General features: G+C 41.8%; 1 protein-coding gene across 2 annotated transcripts in view; it reads left to right on the forward strand.

The window, feature by feature from the left end:
* LOC133013571 (low-density lipoprotein receptor class A domain-containing protein 4-like) overlaps positions 1 to 25,721 on the forward strand; it is a 50,409-nt gene extending 24,688 nt beyond the window's left edge. For both annotated transcript variants that reach the window (XM_061080551.1, XM_061080552.1), the window contains 3 exons: positions 17,570 to 17,724; positions 19,531 to 19,581; positions 23,160 to 25,721. In XM_061080551.1, coding sequence (XP_060936534.1) covers positions 17,570 to 17,724; positions 19,531 to 19,581; positions 23,160 to 23,744 — 791 coding nt within the window. In that variant the 3' untranslated portion in view covers positions 23,745 to 25,721. The remainder of the gene's footprint in view (positions 1 to 17,569; positions 17,725 to 19,530; positions 19,582 to 23,159) is intronic.
* Positions 25,722 to 26,055: the final 334 nt, after the last annotated feature.

A 26,055-nucleotide genomic window follows, 5' to 3' on the forward strand; every position in this document is an offset into this window, starting at 1 on the left:
GAAAAGCGCTATATAAATACAAAACCATATGATTATGATACAGATAGATAGATACATAGATTGGTTAGTGGATCTACTGACACCTGCAGCACAATTAATGAACTGATATTTATCCACACTGTGGTAGGATTGATATGAGCTATACATTTGGGACAATTTGGGGACATTCCTGTTTTATACTAGTAAAATATGGTGAAATATAAATACTGTATTGTAAATTTGGTACACATTGAGATATTGGAAAGCCGCAGCAGGATCTTATTATTGCAGTGTCTGCTTCAATTGCTAGGATTACAGAGCATTTGGTGAAAGAGTACTATATTTTAATGTCTTATTTTTTGGGTGATTGACTAAGTAATTACTGCGAAAAAGTATTAGGAAACCTCTATGCAAGGAAAATCTTGATGCATGGTAAATCTGCCTCTCCTTGGTGAGGTGTCTGGCAGTTAGAGGGAAGCAGGAATTGACTGTGTAATCAAATTGTTATTTGCCAGAAAAGAAGCATGCAGACAGACATGCAGACAGACAGACAGACAGACAGAGATATGGCATTGACACAGACTGACACAGACAGACAAAAGCCTACTTGTTTCTTCCTTCCCCTCCCATCTCTCAAAGACAAAAGAGATGATCTTTTGTTTTGCTCTTGTTTCAACTTCTCTGCTGTTTAACTGTTCAGTCTCAGAGATGAGACACAAGACGCCATGCTTTTGTTGTTTGTTAGCAGATTAAGCTTTAAAAGGCAACAGCGGAGCTGCCTCTGGAGGAATACAAGCGGAGAACTAAGACACGAGAATCACGGACAGAGACACTGAACTGAGCTGCAAAGCCGAGGTGCCAGCTTAAAAGCTAGCACAGTTAAGTTGTGTGTTTTTGAGTTACAGTTGAGAATAAAAGATGCTGAAAAGCAACACCCTTGTCTCTGGCTGTGTCCGGGAGAGCCCTGTGGCACGGTCAGAAATACAGAATTACAACCTACCGCCACTTTTGTTTCAGGGACAAGCTAGAGAAATACCCTCGGTATTGAAAAATTTTGAAATATTTTATAACACAAACAGCCCAACTTCAGAGACAACTACTGTAGCTTTAAGGAAAGTACTGCATATCTGTTGGATGTATGAAGAAAGCGAGCTTCCAAATATGGTAGCTGCCATGAATTTAGAGAGGATCTGTGTGCACAACTCAAAAAAATTGTCTGTAGTAATCCATCCACATTTAAGCGTAACAATTAGCAAAGCAACAAATGTAAAATATTAAGTGCAAATAGTGCGTTGTTAAACAAACATGTATATTCTTGCTGTTTGTATAACAGTGCACTTACATTTCACAAAAATAATATCAGGAAGAAGAAAAACACATTAGCAGCTCGACCAAATGTACTTGACTTAAGGCCCCTGAAGGAAAAATGCTTGCTCTCACATGTCCATACACTGGCTTGGGGTTGCCTCTGAGCCAGTACTTGTAAATCCCAGCAAAAGGTACTCACGTGAGTACTCTCTGCGAGTACTCTGTTTTGTTTTGAATGATTCAGTTAGATTTTCTGCAAGAGTTGGCGTTATGGAGAACCAAAAGGGGTTGACAGATTGCAGGTAAAGGTGGAAGTACGGAGAAGTAGAGGGAAAAAAAAAAAGGCAGGCGAAACAGCTCTGCTGATCAGTGGGAGGTTTACGGAGTGAAGTGGAGGTAGTGAATCCCTCGGGACTGCTACGGCTAAAGGGATGCCGCAACCGGACCTCTGAGAGACATATACCAACCGCAGATAAGTAAGCGCTTGACAGTCAGCTGACTGTCAGTATCGTTGCCGGTTGAGCTGACTCACACACTGACTGACCGACTGAAGGTTTGACTGGTGCGATCATTATTTCCCTTTTTTTGGAGTGGATTATTATTTTATTTTTTTTCGATATTTTTGTTTTTCTTGGACATAAACCTGAATTGGACTCTTTTTGTTGCCGTTTCTTCTTTGTTTTTTCTCTCATTGACCTAGTTTTTTTCCTCTCTTTTCTTGGAAAAATAAAAGAACTTTACATCTCCTGTGGTGTTTTGTCATGGCTAGGGACTGAAAGAAAACTATTTTTGTTTAAGAGCTTCAAGAGAGTTTATTGTCATATACACAATGATTACATTAAGATAAATTAGAATATACCAATTTAAAATAGAAATAAAATATACATGTCTAAAATATATATATATATACAGGGTTCCCCCAGAAAACTTGCTAAGCCTGGTGGTAGGGCTGCTAGAGAAGCCTTCTCGCGGTCACCTCAGCTACGGCGCCCGCGGGGGGTGTTGAGTCGGATTATGAGCTGGACACCATTGTTTCTTATACTCTAAACATGTTGCACTTTGTTTAATATGCAGACCTAACTTTTTTTATATGATAATGGGTTAAATAGAAACTTTAATATCTTTTTGAGTTGCACTGGTGACTTAACTTATAAGCCCTCTTTTTTATTTATTTTTATCACGTTGGAGTTGCTAGTTTTTTTTTTTTGAACTTTTATTAGAACAAGTACCTTGACAATGTCTCACACAGCATGTCATACAATATTACAAGTGAAAATAAAATAAAAATAAAATACAAATGGCAGAAGAGTTATCCCAATGGGTTCACATAGTTTCACATTCAGTTCAGCTTGTCCAGTCAAATGTCAACAGAATGTTCATTTTAACAGATACATTATCACAGGTGTCCACTTTGCAAAGTAAATGTCCATCCGGAGTCGGAGGCTTGCAGTTAAACTTTCCATGCAATTCACAGCCTGGAGCCTCTGGGCCCAGTGGTCTACGGTAGGTGGGTGTGACTTGAGACAATTTACTGTGATCATTTTGTGGGCAATTAGCATCATAACTCTGATCATATAAATTCGTTTTTCCCTAGCCCCCTTGAAGGTGTAGTTCCCAAAATCAGCTGTTGTGGGTCAATCAAGCTGTCTAAGTTCAAGATCTCCCGTATCTCCCTCATCACCTCCTCCCAGAACTTCTGTAATTTAGGGCAATCCCAGAAAATGTGAGAGAAGTCGCCTATCAGACCACAATCTCTCCAGCAGAGAGGGGAATACTTCTTGTCATACTTTGCTATTACTATGGGTGTTTTAAAATATCTCATTGTTACCTTCCAACTAAATTCTCTCCAGGTTGGACTACTTAAACATTTGTGCCAGGACACCCAAGAGCTTTCCCATTCATAATCTGTAATAATGGTGTTAGCCTCCAATTCCCATTTACCTTTTATATCCAATGTGTCAATAGCTGTATCCATATGAATTCTTGTGTATAAACAGGATATTATATGTTTTGTTTGAATTCAATACTCAGCCATCTCCACCCAGTACTATTCAAAATTGCCTGGTGTTTCCCTAATTTTGTCCCACTCCTTGTGTGTGGTCAAATAGTGCCGAAGTTGGAAATATCGGAACAGATCCTTAGCTTCAATACCATACTTTGCCTGAAGTTGTGCGAAAGCCCTGAGAGTCGTTCCTTCAAATAATGGACTTATTGTTGTCAGACCCTTCTCCGCCCATTTACTAAAACCACTGTCTAATTTAGCAGGCAGAAAATCACTTAGAGCAGCTATTTTTGTTGCCCTAGATACAGATAACGGTAGGTTTAATACCTGTCTTATTTTCTTCCAAACCTTTAATGTATACTTAACCCATTCATTTTGTACCCTGAGTTTACGCCATTCATTTGTCGTCTGAAAGAGGAGTGCTGAGAGTGATGTGTTTACTGAACTTTGCTCTATATGTACCCATTTTGTATCCATATCCAATCTCATCCAGGAAACCAGTACTCTAAGTTGTGCTGCCCAGTAATAACTTCTGAAATGAGGCAAAGATAAGCCGCCCTACTCTTTATGTGAGCAAAAAACTTTGAGTCTCACTCTAGGCCTCTTGTTCTGCCATATGAATCGGGAAACCAGCCTATCTAATAGCTAAAAGTAGATACCGGGACAGCAATAGGAGTTGCTAGTTTAAACCTACAGTTTTGCACTTTAATATTTGAGCCTTTGTTTACATTTTGTTTTGTGCTGCATTATACAATGACATACAGTTTGTTGTTATCAAAATAAAATTAACTGAATTGAAATGGTCAATTTGATTTTTTTGGAGGAAAATTAATCGTTGAGATTAATCGACTAATCGATAAAATAGTCGTCAGATTAATCGATAGAAAAAAAGTCGTTAGTGGCAGCCCTACTTAATATTAAAAAAAATTCAAGTTTGCTGTGAACATAGCAGTCAGGCCTCTTATTTCAGAAACAATGAACCGTAACAGTTTGGTTACGGTAAGCCTACTACTTCTTTGCTTTCAGCCAGCTACTCAAACAGACAAGCAACAAAATAACAAACAAACAAAACACACAGGCAAGTGTCGGCCTACTTTGAAATAAATCAAACACAGAACTTTGTGGGGCTATTTGAGTCCTCCCCATATTTGTGGAAAATGTATGAAATAAGAAGTACCCTATTTTTAAATAAATAAAACCATATAGCTGCAGCCTAATAGTGTAACGGACTAGGTTTATGTTTGGTTTTGACTTATGTTCAGTAAAACACTGTGTTGAAGGAGAGTTCTGATGTCTGAGGGTCAGTGAAGGGGATGTATGTTCAGTAAAACACTGTGTTGAAGGAGCGTTCTGATGTCTGATGGTCAGTGAATGGGTCGGGGTGGGACATGTGACTGTTTGGACCAATAGGATGGGGTTGCTTGGGGATCGGGGCTCAATGAGGAAGTGAAGTGTTGATGTGTGCGAGTGACGGATTTTTTTTTTTTTTTTTTTTTTTTAAAAAAACAAACAAGCGACGCTTAGCCTGGCGGGGGGGGGGGGAAAAGCCTGGCGGCCCATAATCGTAATCCATGGTGTTGCCACAGCTGTGGCCCTGCATCTGCAGGCGATAAGGCACAGAAACTCCAGGGAAGGGGTCAAGTTAGTAACATGTACTGATGAGATGAGTTACTTTGATGTGATAAGTATGGAGAAGAGGAAGGAGAAGCTGGAAAGAGAAGCTCCGTGTGTCATGTGTCATAAATTCCCTTTGCGTCTTAGCGTCATCAGGGGTTTTTGCCTTTTAAACAATGATACAATGATTAGGGTTGGGTACCGAGAACCGGTTCCAATATGGAACCGGTTCCTATCCAGACCGAAATGCAACAGAGATTTCGGTGCCTCATTTCGGTGCCTGAGCCAATCGAAGACTGAGGTCTCCGCTCCTCCCGCCTCCTCACACTTCCACTCCTTCCTTCACGGGAAGCGGCGGGCCCGCCGGGCGCGGGAGCCCGGGGACAGACTCTTGTCCCCGGGCTCCCGCGTGTGTCCGGGCTTCCGTGCAGGTGGGGGGGGAGTATCTCCTCGTGAGCCCTCTCCCCGGCTCTAGCTGGCCCCCCCTCCCCCCCGCCGGGCGCATTTCCTCCGTGGCGGTGCTCCAGGACCGGCTCCGGGTCGGCTTGGAAAGGCTCGGGGCAGGAGGAACGAAGACCACGCCGAGACAGGTTTCACAAAAGCGTCCGCAGTTTAGGGGGACGAAGGCGGGGGGCCGAAGCCCCCCTGCGACAGCCCCAGCCGCGGAGAAACGGGGGTCTCCGGGTGATGGAAAAGCGAACCTCAGTCTTCATTTGGCTCAGGCACTGAAGTCAGAGTCACGAGTCAGAGTGTGTGTGTTTTGTATTTATTTTTATTTATTTAAGTATAGTGTAAACTTTTGTTAACAGTTCGTATGTTATTCATAGTTTTAAGTTAAAAAGGGTTTTGTATTTATTTATATTTATAATCTGCTTTAAACAGTTAATATATTTGGCAATAAAAAAAGCCTTTCTTAGTCAAGCATCGTTTTGTGCACTTTTTTGAAAAAAGTATCGGTTCAGGCACCGTTTAGGCACCGGTATCGTTTTAAAAGTATCGGTTAGGAACCGGTATCGGATAAAAACCAAACGATACCCATCCCTAACAATGATACAGGCCGAACTTGAGGCTACACTGAGGTTCAAGGTAAATCTGACTGGCTACTGGTTTATATGGCAGTACGATGAAAACCATGTGGCCCACTCAGTAGATCACACATCAATACCTCTATGCCTTTTTAAACTAAACGCTTCCTATTTTGGAACATAGGACAAGTTACTTTCTGCCGCTCTAATTAGCTCTAATTATAAGCTTTATCAAAAAGGAAGGTTTTAAGCCTACTCTTGAACGAACAGAGAGTGTCTGCTTCCCGAACTGAAAGTGAGCGATTATTCCACAGGAGTGGGGCTTGATGGCTAAAAGCTTTGGCTCCTACTCTACCTTTAGAGACTTTAGGGACGACAAGTAGGCCTGAATTCTGGGATCGGAGTGCTCTAGTAGGTTGATATGGTACTAACATCTCTTTAAGGTAAAAAGGTGCCATATTATTAAGGGCCTTGAAGGTGAGGAGGAGAATTTTAAATTCTATTCTTGATTTAACAGGAAGCCAGTGTAGCAATGCTAATACTGGAGAAATGTGCTCTCTTTTCCTGGTTCTGCGGCATTTTGGACAAGCTGCAGAGTCTTTAACGACTTACTGCTGGAGCCTGATAATAGTGAATTACAATAGTCCAGTCTCGATGTAACAAAGGCGTGGACAAGTTTTTCTGCATCTTTTTGCGAAAGGACATGTCTGATTTTTGAGATATTACGCAAGTAAAAAAAGGCGGTCCTAGAAATTACTTTTAAGTGACTATTAAAGGACAAATCAGGATCGAAGATCACTCCCAAGTTCCTGACTGTTTCATTGGAAGCAAGGGCAATGTCGTCTAGCACAGCTATATCATTAGATAATGTCTCTCTAAGGTGTTTAGGGCCAAGTATTATAACCTCCGTTTTATCTGAGTTTAATAAGAGAAAATTGCGGGTCATCCAGGTTTTTATGTCCTCGAGACATGCTCGAAGTTTAGTTAATTGATTACTTTGATCAGGTTTTATTGACAAATATAACTGGGTGTCATCTGCATAGCAGTGAAAATTTACCGAGTGTGTCCTGATAATGTTTCCTAGTGGAAGCATATATAATGAGAATAAAATTGGGCCGAGCACAGAGCCCTGTGGAACACCATGGTTAACTTTGGTGTGCACAGATGACTCATCATTCATTTGTACGAATTGGGAGCGATCAGAAAAATAAGATTTAAACCAGTTTAGGGCGGTTCCATTAATGTTAATTAACTGTTTTAGTCTCTGTAATAAAATGTGATGGTCAATTGTGTTGAATGCTGCACTGAGATCTAACAGAACAAGGACAGACACAAATCCCTGATCTGAAGCTATTAGAAGGTAGGGATGGGTATCGTTTGGTTTTTATTCGATACTGGTTCCTAACCGATGCTTTTAAAAAGATACCGGTGCCTAAACGGTGCCTGAACCGCTACTTTATTCAAAAAAGTGCACAAAGATGCTTTTTTTATTTTTTATTGCCAAATATATTAACTGTTTAAGGTAGATTTTAAATATAAATAAATACAAAACCCTTTTTAACTTAAAACTATGAATAACATACGAACTTTTAACAAAAGTTTACACTATACTTAAAAAAATAAAAAAATAAATACAAAACACACACACTCTGACTCGTGACTCTGACTTCGGTGCCTGAGCCAAATGAAGACTGAGGGTCGCTTTCCCGTCACTCGGAGACCCCCGTGTGTCCGCGGCTGGGGCTGTCGCAGGCAGGCTTCGGCCCGCCTTCGTCCCCTAAAATGCGGTCGCTTTTATGAAACATTTCTCGGCGTGGTCTTCGTTCCTCCCGCCCCGAGCCTTTCCAAGCCGACCCGGAGCCGGTCGCGGCGCACCGCCACGGAGGAAATTTTTTCCTGTTAACAAAAATGACAGGGAAAATAACAGCAACAAAAACATCAACAAACGAAACTACAGTCTTCTTCGGACTAAATAATTGTGATTAAAAAAAGACGTTTGTCAGGCAATAGGATAACATTACGCTTTTAAACTCGTTAAAAAAAAGTTTAAACCATATTTTTGTAAAGGATTCTAGAATCTTGCGCACAGGTATATAGTAAGCTAGCCAACAGGCTATCTTACCGAGGCGAGTCTGCATCGTCTAAGTTACGTTGGTCCATGTTCTGTCGCTATTGCACATGCGCTACTTTCAGAGATAGGAAGGAAGCGAGATGGCTCACTCCTCAGCTACTTCCATCAGCACCTCCGATAAAACGACGTTTAGTTCAGCTGTGCGGTACGAGAAACACGCGCTATGACGTAACCAACGATTCATCGACGAGAAAATTCGTCGGCGACTATTTTTGTCATCGATTTTTGTCGACGACGTCGACTAATCGTTGCACCCCTAATAGACAACGAGTTCTGTACATCCAGTCGAAGGTGGAAAACACGCCGGTGTTTACCTGTTGTACCTGGAACAAGGAGGCGTCGAAGGAAAGGAGTGTCGCGGGCCGGCGTTCTAGTCTGGCTGAGGAAATTGGCATACAGGCCTCCAGTATTCAAGGATTCTTCTGGCTAATGTTCAGTCTCTGGATAATAAGCTGGACGTACTTCGGAGCACGATGGTTTTTCAACGGGACATTGCTTTTGTAATGTTATGGTTTTCACAGAGACTTGGCTCAACCCCTCGATCCCGGTCCCCGCCATTGTTCCCGAGAGGGTCTCCATTCACCGCCAGGACCGGACAACAAACTCGTGAAAGAGCAAGGGAGGAAGTGTCTGCTGCATGGTGAACAATATGTGGTCCTCAGATGTGGATATTATTTCTTCGGGCTGTTCTCCGGACCTGGAGCACCTCATGATCAGATAACGAACTATATCCCAAGGCAGTTTATATTGGTCGTTATAACAGCGGTATATATATTCCGCCACTTGCGACACTTATCAGCCCCTGGTCGAGCTGCATGCGTTTATCGACAGGACAGAGACCTCACGGCTGGACGCTCCGTTTATTGTGGCTGGTGATTTTACAAAGGCGAAGCTGAGGAAAGTCCTGCCGTGATATCCTTAAACACATCAGCTGTCCTACGCATGGTGAGAACACATTGGACCATTTTTGTACTCCCTTCCGGGATGCATACAGGGCCCTCCATCACCCCCCATTCAGCAAATCAATTCACGTCTCAGTTCTGCTACTGCCTTCTCATAGGCAAAAACTCAAATGTGACAGAGCGGTGGGTCGACCAATCAGACTTGGCTCTAAAGGACTGCTTCAGCACTACCGAGTGGTGTGTGTTCCAGAGCAACAACATCAACACGCGGTTATCTGCTACATCAGCAAATGCATCGAGGACGTCGTACAAAGGGTTACTGCACGGACATTCCCAAACCAGAAGCCCTGGATTAATGGTGACGTCCATGCCAAACTTAAAGCACAGACTAATGCATGTAGGTGGGTTTTTGGGTCATTGACTCAGGGCCCACTGCACACGCATAAGGTCTTACAATCGCTCTGAGGATTTGATCCCTGTACCTTACAGCAGTCATGGTACCATTGGCTATGACATGGAGGTTTGCCTCCCCAGAACATCACTGATATACCGCCACATCACATGTGCTCACTAGGGTTGGGTACCGAGAACCGGTTCCAATACAACCGGTACCTACCCAGACCGAAATGCAACGCAGATTTCGGTGCTTCATTTCGGTGCCTGAGCCAATTGAAGACTGAGGTCTCCACTCCTCCCGCCTCCTCACACTTCCACTCCTTCCTTCCAGGAAGAGGCGCCTCCCGCGGCTGCTGGTGGAAAAACTCTTGTCTCCGCGCTGCCCGCGTGCGTCAGGGCTCCCGTGCAGGTGTGGGAGGATCTCCTCGCGAGACCTCTCCCCGGCGCTGGCTGGCCCCCGCCGGGCGCATTACCTCCGTGGTGGGGCTCCACTGCCTACTCCGGGTCGGCTTGGAAAGGCTGGGGGGCGGGAGGAACGAAGACCACGCCGAGAAAGGTTTACAAAAGCGTCTGCATTTTGGGTGGATGAAGGCGGGTCGAAGCCTGCCTGCGACAGCCCCAGTCGCGGAGACACGGGGGTCTCTGAGTGATGGAAAAGCCACCCTCAGTCTTCAATTGGCTCAGGCACCGAAGTCAGAGTCACGAGTCAGAGTGTGTGTGTTTTGTATTCATTTTTATTTATAATCTAGTTTAAACAGTTCATATATTTGGCAATAAAAAAAGCCTTTCTTAAATGTCGTCAAGCACAGGTCTGTAATTGTTAGCTGTCTTGGTGCCCTGACTCCTATCAACCGATACCTACTGTATGCTGTGTCATAAACATTCACACACACTCATACTGTGGTTAAGTGTGGGTGACACTGTTGCTTCCAGGCAGCACACGTCACCCAAGGAACGTAGTATATTTTTGTGTGTTCGTGTGTGTGCACACACACCATTCACTTGCTCTCCCTCCGTGTCTTCTTCTATCTTGCTCTGTTTCATTGTGTGTGTGTGTGAGTGTGTGTGTATGACTGCTCATTATTCACTTCCTCTCCCTCCTTGTTTCCTATCTTGCTCTATGTGTTTGTGTGTGTGTGCCAACCAACCAACCAGGTTGCTGTCATGGTGCCACAGAAGCTACAGGCCTCGTTGATCACAAGGCCCAAGAGTTACCATAGCAACGGCAGTGGCAGCAGACAGGGCAGTGTGTGTCTATGTATGTCAAAAGAGGACTCTTTCTCTCTCTCTCTCTCTCCCTGTCTCTCTTTGTGTGTGCGTGTGTTTGCCGTGTGGTGGGCAGAAGGCAGTGAACTCAGCAGGTCTCTTGCTGGGCATGAGCTCTCTGGGCAACATGAGGAATATGAACAAGAAGGAGAAAATAATTATTTGTTGATTAAAATGTTTCTATCTCTCATATTTCTTTAAAAATGTATAATAATTCAGGTTTGTGGTTTATGGATGTACAACTAAAAAAGAAACCGACATGTTAAGGACCCAGCATGTTTACGTAAAATAAAAATAAAAACACCTCACTCACCTGAGTTTGCGCTTAGTTATTATAGGGACAATAACATTTTGGCCATTTCAATGAAGATTCTTAAGTCGTGTCCTGTTTTCTGTTGTCATATCATGTCCCAGAGTAGCATTTGATCAGGCTGACTGTTGTATTGATCCCAGAAACAGCTGTTTAGCTCTGGGGGTGTGTGCAGCTTGCTTTCAAGATAGGATTCATAATAGCTGAAGCTGCGTAGTCTCTTTAGTCTGAGAAAAAAGGCATTTCCTTTGCTGGTGGGAGATGTTCTACTACAGGGGTGTCCAAACTTTTTATCCCAAGGGTCACATACAGAAAAATAATACAAAGGTCTGGGCCACTCACGTCGCCACGCCCCCCTGCCTTGGAGCGGGGCGCCTTAATCGCTTTGCTCAGGGCGTGGGGGCTTGACAGCATTCTGAGGGCCAGCTGGTAGGTCAGGGGTGAGTTGGGTAAACTGAGTAGTGCAACACAGTGGGCCATAGTCCATTACATTACATTTCATTTCATTAGCTGACGCTTTTATCCAAAGCGACTTACAAGAAGTGCATTCAACCCCCGAGGGGTACAAACCCAGAACAACAAGAATCAATAAAGTAAAAGTGTCATTTAAATGCTACTAAATTGTTAGGTTTTTTTTAAATTTTTTGATGCGGGCCAATTAAAAATGGATGGTGGGCCGCATTTGGCCCGCGGGCCGGAGTTGGGACACCCCTGTTCTACTACTCTGAATTTGCAAGCAGCTTTGGAGCCGTTCCCTCAAAACTCAGGCTCTGCTGTCATCATACATTTATTTTGAAACCTGACCAATACAAACAACATATGGACAAATAATGCTCCTTTTTGCAAGCTAAGCAAGCCATGGCCTTGTTTTTTTCTCTGAGAAGAATCTAAGGTCATGTAAGCTCAGCTGTTAGGTGTGTTGGCTTTTAGATGCCCTGGTGTGTGTGTGGTCTCTGTAGTTAACCATTAGCCTGATTTTCATTTCACAGCCAAACATTTTTTTTTTTTTTTTTAGAACTTTATTGAAGAGAAACACAAACATTCCTTGATAACATCACAAATTATATACGACAGACTGATTAGTGAAGAAAGAAATAAAGAAATAAGTGGACAGTTAAGACATTCCATCGTACCACAGGATTCCCCTCAGTTAGAGACGTATCCTGCAATAGGTAGCCACCTCCTCACAAAAACATCAGACCTTAATTGTAATTGAGCAGTTAAAGCCTCTATTCCATACACCTCCCTTAGCTTCTGTTTCCACTGTGCCACTGTAGGTGGCTGTGGATTCAACCATTTTATTGTCACCATTTTCCTAGCAGCCATCAAGAGTATATGTAACAAGTGCTCTTGGTCTCTTGTGTACATCCCTTCAGGAGTTAGATCAAAAAGAAACTGACTTGGGGTGAATAGTATATTAATTCCCAAAACTTTATCTATCTCGCTCTTTATCCCCTTCCAGAGAGGAAGCATCATTGGGCAATCCCAAAATATGTGTGAGTGGTCGCCAACCATTCCACATCGTCTCCAGCAGTATATTGCCGCTGGATTATCTGCAAATTTAGAGACCACGGAGGGCGTCTTAAAGAACCTAGTCTTCATCTTCCAATCAAACTCCTTCCACATGTTACTATTGATACCTTTATGACATCCAATGCACATTGTTTCCCACTCCCCATCCTCAATTATAATATTTAACTCCAGCTCCCATTTGTTTTTAATATAAAAAGTGTTGTCTGATGTATCCAGTAACAGATTTCTGTATATATGGGAAACATGCTTTTTACTGGGTAAGTGATGTTTAGTTATATTAATAAAGTAAATTTCCATGTTCGTTGGAGCATTTTTGATTATATTCCAATCTGTATGGTTTGTAATGTAATTTTTTATCTGAAAATACCGGAACATATCACTTTAGGGTAAAAGGAATTTGTCTTGTAGATAGGAGTATGGCTGTATACCGGTGTCACACAGCAACTGGTCAATAACCCTCAGGTTTCTGCCTGCCCACCTCTGAAAAGTGATATCTGTTGTTTAGGGGGAGAAATCTGGGTTTCCATTATTTTGCATAGCCCTTGAGAGGGCAACTGATCCTCTAATTTTCTTCTGGACTGCCGACCATACTTTCAAGGTGTGTTTTACCCATACATTTTTTACTTCAAATTTCTTCTGCGACTGCTTGTTTAGAAACACTAACCTGGATGAAGGTATTGTTGGCACTGAGCTTAGCTCTATGTTCACCCATCCCGATTCTAAGTCATTGTTAATCCAAGCTACCACTGCTGTTAGTTGTGCTGCCCAGAAATAGTATTTTAAATTAGGGAGGCTGAGTCTACCCCTGTCCTTCCCAAGAGTGAGCGTTTCAAGTCTCACTCTTGGTCTCTTATTTTGCCATATGAATTTAGATATGAGCTTGTCCAGCATATTGAGGCTGATGTTGGGATCCCGATTGGGAGAGACTGAAACAAAAACAAAATTCTGGGAAGTAGATTCATTTTAACAGCTTCTACTCTACCCAGAAGGGATAATGGTAGCACATCCCATCTTGCCAATTCATTTAGAAATGTCCCAAATATTTGTTTATAATTTGCCTGGTATAGCATACTCATACCTGGGGAGTGAGTATGATCCCTAAATATCTGAATCCCTGTTTAGATCTGCGGAAGACAGCCAAACATTTTAAGCCGATACACCGTCATAAGTCACAGAAGCTAGATTTCCCCATTTCTTGTTGCCAGTAGGAATGAATTTGGTCCTGGTGAAAAAGTATTGCTAAGCCAGAATAAAGAGGCAGACGGTAGGGGTGGGCGATGTAGATTAAAATTATATCAAGATATTTAAAGGAAATTTCTGACGATATAGGAAAAAATACTGAACGTTTTATCTGTGATGCAGCTTGCAGGCAGCAGCGCCGGCTTTTAGTCTCTCTTTCTCACGCACGTACATACACACACCCTCTCTCTCAGTCTCTTCGGGGTTATAAGTGGGAGTTATAATAGATTGTGATTGGTTCTTACTTGACATTTGAGAAAAGTAACAGACATTTCTCATAAAAATACATTACAAGCTTTTTAATGGTAAATTAAACTTACACATAGCAATGTGCAGACGATGGGCAAAGCATGAAAGTAGGGCTGCTCAATTCATCGAAATATAATCGTGATTACGATTATTGGGTCAAACGATCTCCAAACTACTATAATCGAATTGAAACGATTATTTGGCATTTTTTTCTAAAGAGACGCGCATGCGCAATTCGGTCCCTCCCCTAAAGCATTCAACGCGGCCCCGCTGACTGGCACTCGCTCTCAAGTAGCTGTGAAGTGAAGGAGGCGAGTTGTGTGTTTGGTGACCGGAGGTATTTAAAAAACAGCGCGAGTGAAAATGGCAGAGGGAGGGCAGCCCCGTCTGATCGACTCTTCGAATCCGACGAGCAGCAGCACACAGTGTAGCGGCCGCGCGGTGCGCAGCGTCCGCTCTACAGCGTGCAGCCGCCCGGCTGTTCACACCGGACCCGCGCGGGTCAGCTCGCGATTCTACCCTTTTTGTTGTATGGAACCGGGCACCGATATCCTGCATGGTTTCACGGAGGAATAAGACACGCAGCCGTAATCGGTGTTTACCGGAACCGGAAGTGACTGGTACTTCCGGTTAGTCATTTAAAAAAATAAGGGCACATATTAATAATCGTTTGAATAATCGGGATTTTGTTTTTGTCCAAAATAATCGTGATTATGATTTTTTCCATAATCGAGCAGCCCTACATGAAAGTGTTGTCCAGTTATTTAGAGCAGGGGTCTTCAACGTTTTTCAGGCCAAGGACCCCGAAACTGATGGAGGGATGTAGCAGGGACCCCCTACTATATACATTGTATAAAATTGTGTTTTATATTAAACTGGACCTAGTGCCATGTATAAACATAGCTACCCTGTTATTGTGCATTCAATACTAAGCTATTCAAATAAAACAAAGATTAATAAATTCAAGTTTTTATTTTAAACGTGTGCAAGGTACAGGAGCTGCAGTGTGTGCATTGCTGACTGAAACATAACGTCTTCTGCGTCCATTTATCCGTTCGCTACAATATGTTGGATTCATATTAATGTGTGTTTAATGACATTTAAATTTGTGGAAAAACAATTGGTTGGACCATAAATTACAAATTAAAAAAATATAAAATTGTCTAATCAACGAAAGATTTCACGACCCCCTGCAGTACCTCCACGCACGCCCAAGTGGTCGCTGACCCCCTGTTGAAGACCTCTGTTTTAGAGGAAACGCCTGAAATGGTACTAAAGCATTTACAAGTCACTCAAAACAACTTTTACTCGTCCAATAAAATGAAAAGCAGTCAACTTCTCTGTCAACACTGCTGTCGACAACTTTATGCTAATTTGACCTTAAAAGACTAACCTAGTTTAACAAATTTAATGTTGTTCTTTTACTATTTTCAGTGAATAGGTGTTTTTTGTCTCATTGTTTGAAAGAGTTGTCACTGTTGTAACCTCTCTGAACACATTCAAATGATTTAAATGAACTTGATGGCCTCTCCTCATCACAGCAGAAAAGAGTGACGGAACATGTGACTTACAGTGCAAATGATTCAGCTTGCTGAGGGAATAATGGCACTGCAGATGCCAGACTTGTTTTGACAAGTGGATTACTGTTATGATAACATCAGACTGGTGCTTGGACGCAATCTGTTCTTTAGCCAGTGCAAGAGTCTGTACACTGTGTCTTGGAGTCTCACAGAATTCACTGAGAAACTAGACCTGTACACTGAATAGTTTTGAAGCCTGTTAAGAGAAAGCATTCATGTGGATGTTGTAACCTCTGAGAATATCTTGTGAATATTGCAGAGGTATCATGACTCCAGAAGAGTCAAAGAGGCAATCCGCTAAGACACTGATTCTCAAACTATGGTACGCGTACCAAAAGTGATACGCACATTATAATATTATTGTAAAAACAAATGGACGGTTAAAAAAAAAATACAATCTTGGCTCCTTTTCTTCTAGTAAACCGAGTGCAAGTGCTAGTAGCTACGTTAGCAGCGCCAGTGAAGTCTCCACAGCCCCTGCTAGCAGGTAACAGCGCAAACCAGTAAGGAGATATGACGCTGGTTACCTCAAATTTGGATTCAGTAGGAGTGGGAAGCAGGATGAGCCCAGGCCACAGTGTTTGGTATGTGGCGATGTTCTCAGCAATGAATCCATTGCATTAGGGCTGCACGATATTACGAAAACATGCGATAAAGTTGTTTGATATTGGGATGACGATATGACTTGTGATAAATAAATATAAAAAGTCCCTGGCTACGGACGCGGAGATGACGGACAGCTCCACAGCCGGGACAAGGTGCGCAGCCCGGCAGCAGCGCCACCACCAGGTTGTGGCAGTAACCAGGGTATTTTCATACATGTTTAGGAACAGGTTTTAGTGGCTCTGTTAGTAGTTTACATCATCTCTTGTGTCTGTTATTCACGCTGTACTGTAACAGTTGGTTGTCCTTTCAATTGATAATCACATTTGAAAGTGAATTATAGCATTCAGTAAGCACCCAATTTGTGGAAATGTAAACAGAATTTATTGAAATGTAAATAGTGTGTTAATGTAGGTTAACTCTGAAAAATCGTCGACATGAAGTGACATTTGTACATGAAAGGATAAAATAATGAACAAGAGAGGGAGGGAGGTTTTGCCAGATCAGCTCTGATGAGTGTGTGCAAGTGTGAGTATCACAGGACAAAACAACACAGTTATTCAGAGTTTCCACAAAGAAACCGTCATGCCCTACACACTTTACAAATAAAACCAGGCATTCACTCAGTATGTGACAGACTGACTGGAGTCTGTCCTGTGCTGCCCCCTGCTGGTGAATACTTACTACATACTACAATAGACAGAGTGCTGCTCAATCAATGAGTCTGCAACTCCTTAAACATTCTGTTTAAAAACTAAAACATGATTTCCTACTTAGAAAACTAGTAAAATTTAGTAGCTGCTCTGGAGCTTTTAGTAATATCACAGGGTTGTCATGAGTATTGTTATCATGGAACTGTAGAATTCTTTTGAAAAAAAGCGTTTTCCCCCAGAGATATTTTGACTGGTCATGGAAAAGCACAAGTGTCACTGATGACGTTGATGTGGTTTTACTCAAGCAAATCATATAAGTGCATAAAATTGCATTAGGGGAAAACCTTGTTGTTTTCAATAATAATTTTATATAAAAAAAATGTTTATAGATTGTTGGCTTAATCAATATAGAATAATATACAGATACATTTTATTCCTTTAGTAGTAGCACTACTTTCGATTTTATTATACCAAATACTATTTAAATAGCCCCGATAAATTACACAAGGTCAGGTTTTTTAATGTGGATTATTTTATTTTGGAATGACCTCTCTTGAGCTGCTCTCAGACATGTACTGAACTCTGTAGATCCTCCGTTTTTTTCTCTGGAGGTGGTTTTTCTGGCTCCCTCTCTGAGGTTGATGACCCTTCTATCATGCAACAGAAAACTAATATCTCCCTGTGAAAAAGCTGTAACACAGACATACAAGACAAGACATGACCTGCGGGGAAAGACTTTTCAAGTTCTAACCACCACCCCTCCCTCCTTTTCTCTGCAGCTGAGCTGGAGTTTGTTCAGATCGTCATCATTATCCTGGTGATGACAGTGATGGTTGTGGTGATCATCTGCCTGCTCAACCACTACAAGCTTTCCACCTGGTCTTTAATTACAAGGCAGAGCCAGTCCCACAGGCAGAACCATACCCTTCAGCAGGTCAGTCTGTCTTTCTGCGTGTGCGTGCGTGCGTGTGTGTGAGAAAGTGAACGAGACAGAAAATAAATGTTTGTATCAGGTTGTATTTATCTGCTCTGGCCAGGGTTCCAGACTTACATTTTACATTGCTTGCACTGGTCATAGCCAAGCTCTGTCAGACCTTGATCTTTAATTCACTTCAGTGTTGTCTATACAGCAGCACCACTGCAACCTGGCATGGCAACACACATATTACATAATACTTACCAACTTGCACATACACACACTGCAAGATTGCACCCCCTGAAATTCAGCTAATTACCCCACATCTCCTCTTTTTAATCTTTTTAGTCACTCTCTGTTGTGTGCCAACTTGTAAAAATGTATCAGACTAAAGCAGCCTCTAATAGCTCAGTTAATTACTGACAGAACTGGTAAAACTGTACAACTTTTCTATGGTCCAAACATGAATGAAAATACTCTCCCTCGGGCTGTGGAGCTGTCCGTGCGTCCGTAGCCAGGTGAAATTTTTTCAATAAAAACATATTCATAATGCATTACATTTTTTTCAGTGTCTGCATTAGCTACTCACTGTATGAGGTCTATAATAGCAGCAATTTTTAGCATTTGTTTATTTATCGCAAGGAGTATCGTCATTTCAACATTCAACAACGTTATTGCATGTTTTCCTAATATGGTGCCAGCCCTAATGTAGATGAAAAAAGACTGCTACTATTTCATCCTTGTATTTCTTTGTTGTACTCTTTATTTTGCCCAATATTTAGGGAGCTGTTTGTCCTCATTCCCAAAATTGACAGGATTTTCGTTTGAATCCACTAGGCGTCTTAAGTGTGGCTGTAACTGTCAGCACAACCAGCCAGTTTATGCATACTGTTTATTCTGCTATTTTGGGTTCGGTTTATTTTGTCGTTATGTGCAGCTAGGCTTTGGGGTATTTTCAGTTTTATTTTATTGTCTTTACACGTAGCGACTCCCCTCGCATTAATACCTGCAGCAAAGGAGCGGACGGTTTTAATCGACACACCAGATCCCTCGTTCCGTTCCGCCCCAGTGCAATAAAATACCGGCCGTACAGCCCGGCGCAGATCAGGAGCGGAAACCAAACCGGACGCCAGCCTTGCGGCACTTCTCGGACCTCAGAACCATCCAAACTACAATAGCTTAACACCCCTCGCCAAGCGGAACGAGGTAAGGAAGCTGGTCCAATTTACTTTGCTGCGGGTGGTGCGGAAGGGAGTCGCTATGTCACGTTAACGAGTCGGATGTGTCTCACGTGGCGATTTGTTTGTTCATTGTATTTTAAACGTTAGTGTTTGGTTTTAATGATTAAAATCTTTGTTACTTGTAAACTGTCATTACAGTTTTACGGTGCTACTACGGCAGGCCAGATACAAAAATAAAGAGCCGTGTACATCAGTCAAGAGACTCAGAAGTTTGTATGGAGAAGCGGGGGGGCCGTTACAGTGGCTGTTTCATCATTTGTGTTCTAATTAAGTTGTTATTTTTTCTTCTTCCCCCCCTTTTTGGTAAGAGAGACAGATTGTAGCATCAGCTTAATGGGTCACACTCAAAAATCATACCAGACATAACATGTAAGAAATCTATAGTTAATGTTGATTTTAATATATTGTCAAATAAAAAGTAGACTGTTCAAAAAGATGACTTTGTCAACATTAGAAAATAAAGATGCACTTACTTAACCCCTGAAGCTCACACATCTTCTTCAGACAGGTGCATAAACATATTCAAACCACTTGGGAAACTTTAAAACCTTAGCCTTTGTCCTTGTTTCGTCTTAATGTTTAGGAGGGGTGTCTGTGGCCTTCAGCAACTCGATCGCAACAAGGTGCCTCCGAGGTAAGACCACCATCACCCTGACATCTACAAAACCCTCTTAATCATAGAGAATAGCCATCCCAGCAGGGCTATAGATATGTTTGATATTTACAACCATGGTGACTCTGAGAGCCCTGAACTGTTGCTCTCAAGACTGTACTTAGATTCAGATATATACAGCACAATGACAGCTGTATTTAGAGACATGTTATTAGGTGTTAAGGAGGGCTGACATGACAAGCAGCCTGATAAGTGGAGTCATTTGTTTAATCTCAGTAATGACGAATGTAGCAGTAGGTAAGGGGTTGATGACGTTTCAAGTGTTACTATTACCCCTTTCCTTCACATGTGCCTTTTCTGTTTCCTCTCGGGCTTCAACATGTAGGATTTTCTGTTCTGCCAAGGGTAATTTATGTTACTTCCTGCTGAATCTGATTTGGTTTCAGAGGCCTCACTGTTCTATTAATTGTAACAAAACAATTACTACGTATAATTTTTAAGACCTTAAAATGTTAAGTGCTTTGAAATAATGTATTTTATGATTTGGCGCTATACAAATAAAATTGAATTGAATTAAATACATTTAAATATTAAACATTGTACAGCTTTTGTAAGTCGTTTGTTTAAATGATAACTTTCTTCATGTAGCACATTAAACTTTGTTTGACATACAACGGCATTGTTGAAAGTATAGGCTATGAAGATTGCAAATAATATTAATGAAACAAAGGGAGAAGAGCTGAATCCAATCAGTGATCTCTTTTTTTGTAGTGTAGATGCTCTTTATTAAAATATATCTGTCTCTTCTCAGGTCTTCTTTGTTTTGTCAGTTTGTTTTTCTTAGTGCTCACTATTTGTAGAATCACTCAGCGCTGACAGGAAAACTCTTGGGGAGCAGTGTTAATATTTGATCATCCAGAAATTAGAGCTTCTATGTTGCACTGGGTATAGCTGGCAATTCAATCCAAAAACAAAATCACAATTTGGCAAGACTTGTGAATACATAACCACAAACAAATGCCAGTACACTCACTGTGACTGTTAGTTTGATGGTGTCCATGCCAGATGGAGGAGGTTACTATTACCAGTGGGCAGAGACACGCCGGGAAAAAGTGGAATACAGAGTTCAAAGAACACATTTCCACAAAAACAGTGTGTTTGAATATTTTATTTATTCATTCACTGTAAGTAAACTGTAATGTCTTGAAAGGCCTATTATGCTCATTTTTGTTCATCATTTTAATTAGGGGCACTACTTGAAAAGGTTTACAGGCTCCAATGTCCAGAAAACGCTTTAGTTTTTTTTTATTCTATTATTTACTCTCTCTTGCGGGAAACTCACTCATTATCTACTCACCACTATGCTGATGGAATTTTAAGTGAAGTGTTTTAGTCCAGCGGTAAACGGCTTTGCAGCAAATTCAAATACAATTGAAGTAACTGTAAAAAAAAACAAAATAAATTGCCTCCATACTGCTACTGTGGTGTCATCCAAGTGTCTGTAAGCCCTGACATTAAAATGCGACTGAAAACAGGGTCATTTACACCAGTTGTCCCCAACCTTTTTTGAGCTACATGTTGGATGTCAAACAATATTTTCACGGACTGCATTTAAGATGTGGCTACGGAGCCTCACTACGGAGGCCCTCTGGTACGGCCTCTGGGGACATCGGTAGATTTTTTTTTAATTCAACGAAATTAACGAATTGTTAATACCAGCAAGACGGAGACAGAGGGATACCAAAGCTCCATTACGCACACGCTGCCCTTCTGTGTGCTTTGGAGAGATTTTTTATTTTATTTAAAATAAAAAATTAATTTGTAATTAAAAAAAATTCCACTGATGTCACTACAGATATGATGTCGGAAATGGCAACAGAGTTATTAGTGCTGTTGTGGCGATCTCAGGGTATTCTACCGTGACTTGATCCAGAACAATGAAAAATGACCGGATAATAAGTAAAACAGAAAACATTTAAGATGTTTATTCTTTCTGTGCGGCCCGGTACCAAATGACCCATGGCCCGGGGGTTGGGGACCACTGATTGACACCATGTCTGTAGTCTAAATGGCAAGTAGTGATGCTAGCAGAAGTAGCGATGTTAGAGGAAGTAGCAATGCTAGCGCAAACCCAGCACGTTCCCTTGGGCGAGAGCTCGTGTGTGCCTGCGGTATGTGCGTGCAAACATGAACGCAGCTTCAGAAGAGGACACAGAGGACATATAGGTTACGGACACTTAGTGAAACCACAGGAGCAGAATGTAGGCATTTTCATGACATGTAGTAAAATAAATAAATGTGGGGGCAGAGAGACGGAGAGGGGAGAAGTGCTCAGTGCATGATGGGAGTTCCCCCAGCAGTCACACCTACAGCAGCATAACTAAGGGATGGTTCAGGTATCACCTGATCCAGCCCTAACTATAGGCTTTATCAAAAAGGAACATTTTTTAAGTTTGACCTTAAATACAGAGATGGTGTCTGCTTCCGAACCCAGATTGGGAGCTGGTTCCACAGGAGAAGGCTCTTCCTCCCATTCTACTCTTACAGACCCTAGGAACCACAAGGGAGCCTGTGTTTTGGGAGTGAAGGGATCTATTTGGAAAATACGGTATTATGAGCTATTTGATATATGAAGGGGCTTGATTGTTAAGGTCTTTATGTGTGAGGATCAGGATCTTGAATTCTATTCTGAATTTTACAGGGAGCCAATGCAGAGAAGCTAAGACAGCAGTAAATATGATCCCTACTTTTAGTTACTGTCAGCAGTCCTGCTGCAGCACTGTTTACCAGCTTGAGGCTTCATAGATATGTACAGCTGGGTGTCATCTGCATAAGAATGGAAGTGTATGTGGTTCTTTATGATGATGTTGCCTAAATGGAGAATATATAGGGGTGAAGAGTATCGGTCCAAGAACAGAATCTTATGGAACTCCCTTACTAACTTGTATATGCATGGAGGAGTCATTGTTAACATTAAAAAATTGAAATCTATCTGATAACTATGATTTTCAACAGTCTAGTGCCGTTCCTTTAATCTCCACATGTTGTTCCAGTCTCTTTAAAATAATCATTTGATCTATGGTGATAAATGAGGCATAACATCCTACAGGATGAGTATAGGGACAAGTCCATTATCTGAGGCTATGAAAAGGTTATTAGTAACAGTGCTGTGTCTGTGCTGCGATGGATACTAAATCCTGACTGAAGTCTTCCAACAAACCATTACTATCTAAGTAATCAAACAGCTGGTTAGCAACAGCTTTTTCAAGGATTTTGGAAATGAAGGGCAGGTTTGATAATGGGTTTATAATTAGCTAAAACCTCTGTATCAAGATTTGGCTTTTTAAAATGTTTAAATGTTGGGAGTGTTTACATTAAATTCATTGTTTTACACAGGCAAAACCTAATTTAACAGCATTTTTGTGTAGTGATTGTGTTCAGTGACATACAGTTCTATCTATGGATATAAAAAAAAAGGTTTAACAGGTTGCTTTATAAACTCAAAACTGTTTTTTTCATTTTTCTCATCTCTCTCCTCCCTCCTCCTTTTACCTTTCTTCTTCATCCTTTCTGCATTGTTCTTTCTCTCACTTTCCCAGGTATTATACACTCCCCAGGCCAGGGATCGCTTCATTGCTCCCTCCTTTATGCAGCGTGACCGCTTCAGCCTCTCTCAGACCACCTATCCCTACTTGCAGCACCAGATTGACCTTCCGCCCACCATATCGCTGTCGGATGGCGAGGAGCCCCCGCCATATCAAGGGCCCTGCACCCTGCAGCTCCGCGACTCTGAGCAGCAGATGGAGCTCAACCGCGAGTCAGTGAGGGCGCCACCCAACAGGACCATCTTCCACAGTGACTTGATCGACATGGGAGGAGGTGGGAGTCTGGGTGGCATTGTGGTAGGAGGGATAGGCATGGGAGGTGGTGGTCCGAGGCCGCCCAGCAGTAATATGGGCTTCAGCGCAGCCAACTCAAGCAACCACGGATGCTTGGAGGGCCCCCCACCGGCATACAGTGAGGTGATGTGCCACTACCCCGGCTCTGCATTCTTTCCACACCAGCTCATCAATAACCCGAGGGTAGGGGGTGCAGGGACCAGGACAATCCCGCAGCAGAGCCAATCAGAAAGCACATTAGTACCTACAAAGGCCAAGGATGGCCAGCCGGAGGACCTGGTGTGACTAAAAGGCTAGCAAAGCAGGCTTGGCCACCAACCCCAGACTGAGAAATGTCTCTCCACTTCACCCCTGATGATCAATAAGTGTTCTTGCTCTCTGTCTCTCTGATGTCCTCCTTCCACACACTCATGCACAAACAAATATTAACCTTAGCTAAAACTAAACAAGGAATGTGAGGAACAAAGACTTGATTCAGGATATATGCACTGCGTGAAGACTTTCTTAAGAAAAAAACATATAAGAAAGAGATATACTGCTAGCATATATTGAAACCATTTGCTTTATTTGTCCCCTCGGTGATGGATCAATCTTTGGGAACTGAATATTATGATTTTCATTTTTGTTTTCTATTTTTTATTTTGATTCTTTTCGTTCCTTTTTTTCCGGACCTGTGCACAAAGCGAGAACTGAGGTGAGAATTAAGGACATGAAGAGAACACAACAAAACCTGAGCCTCACAAACCCAAATCTTAGTGCCAAGGTTCATGAGGAAACAAAACAAAGGGTGGAAATTACTCATTATGACATTTCTATGACGAGCAAGAAAAGTTGCACTATCCTTTTGCTGTTAAAGAGAAGATGGTATGTGATGATAATTATTCTGATGTTTTGTTTAGTTTTATTTTTGTTTTCCTGGGGTTTATTTTTGTCCTTTACATGGATGGACTGACTGAACTTAAGCTCCAAAGGAGCAAACAACTAAAACCAACAACAAGTATTATAAGCTTAAATCCTTCCTTTGAAAACCACAAGAAATGCTTGTACCCAGCCACTGTCGGCTGACACCACAGGCACAGCAAGACTTAGTAAGAGAATAACCTTGTACTGCTTCATGTCTTAGTAAACTTCAGCCTCATGGGGATGGAATCTGCTGTGTAACCAGCTGCTGGCTGGACAAAACATCTCTAAATCCTCTTGTGGTTTGTTACAGGATTTGATGATGGCTTTCCAAAGCCAGAGTAAACTATTAGAATGATGAGAGCTGCTTGGTGAGACCCATACCATCAAGTGGTTAATCCAGCCAGCTGGTTGGATATCAACCTAACCTTAAACAGCTGAACTCGATAACAAAATATCTATATTTATCCATGTGCAGAAAAGGTGTGTGAAAATGATGACGAAGCCCTTTAAAGTAGACCGGAGTGGAGACCTTGTTTGTCAGTGTGCTTTTGCTGTCTTCTCTCTGTGTGCGAGACGTGTGTGCGTGCAGCACTGTCCTTGTTAACCATTATTATTAATTAAGCTATTAATTAGAATTCAGTTGAGTGTCTCTTTAAAAAAATCACAGATGCACTATGGTTATTAACATAGGGTGGAAGTGACCTCAGGGATAACACTCAAACAAAGGGCACGCAGTCCTCCCACAGGCTCCATTAAAGCTGCACAGTGAAAACAATGTGAACTGAGCAATGTACAAACTGAACAACTTCTGTATGCTGGCTGTGGCTATCAACCTCAGGACCATTGATTCTTACTGCAGACTTTAATGTTATTAAGTTGTTATCCATTCACTAAAACAGATGGGTTACCAATCTGATTCCCACAAATACAACCAACTTCTTTCATGTCATTGATTGAGCAAACCCCTTCTGAAAATGAAGACTTTGATAGATGGTGGAAGGCCCAAGGAAACTGGAGCTGTTTTTAAAGTCAAGAACACATTTTAGGGGCTCACCAAAACTGGGTTTTAGCTCCACATAAGCCCATCTGCAGTTTTAAGAAGACTTTTTTCAGAGGCAGCTTACACATGTTGTAATTTAGACTAGTGAATAGGCCTATTTGGGTGTCTATTTATGGTAATCAATGGTGTTACCAAGTGCAGGACTGTCACTGATGTGTTTTAAATAGTTCTTCAAACAACAGTGGAGGCCAGTGAAAAAAAGGGGATGAGACACTTGTTGATTGGTTTTGATGTTTGTTGTGTTTTTAACGGATATGCTGACCATTACAAAAGCCTAAAATATCACCAGATTTCTCCTTTGTTTGTATTATTGGTGTTATACAAAAATCACACTTTTTATATTACTTCAGATATCATTTGAATTTAATACTGACATTATCTTGATATATGATTAGTAGAGACTAAAGAGAGTATATTAATGCAGCAGACAAGAACAGCACATATCTCTTATGTTCTGTCATCATCTCTCTGTGTGTGTGTGTGTGGGTGTGTGTGTGTGTGTTAACTTACTACATCACTGCTGCTATCGTTGTTGCTGCTACTGCTACCATTGTTGCTACCGCTGTTTCTTATGTCCCTTCTCAAGTTCCCTCGCCTATAATTGAAAGGAGAGAAATTTGACTGTCTGCAGTG

The sequence above is a fragment of the Limanda limanda genome, chromosome 11 (assembly GCF_963576545.1).
Source record: "Limanda limanda chromosome 11, fLimLim1.1, whole genome shotgun sequence".
Taxonomy (NCBI): Eukaryota; Metazoa; Chordata; class Actinopteri; order Pleuronectiformes; family Pleuronectidae; genus Limanda; species Limanda limanda.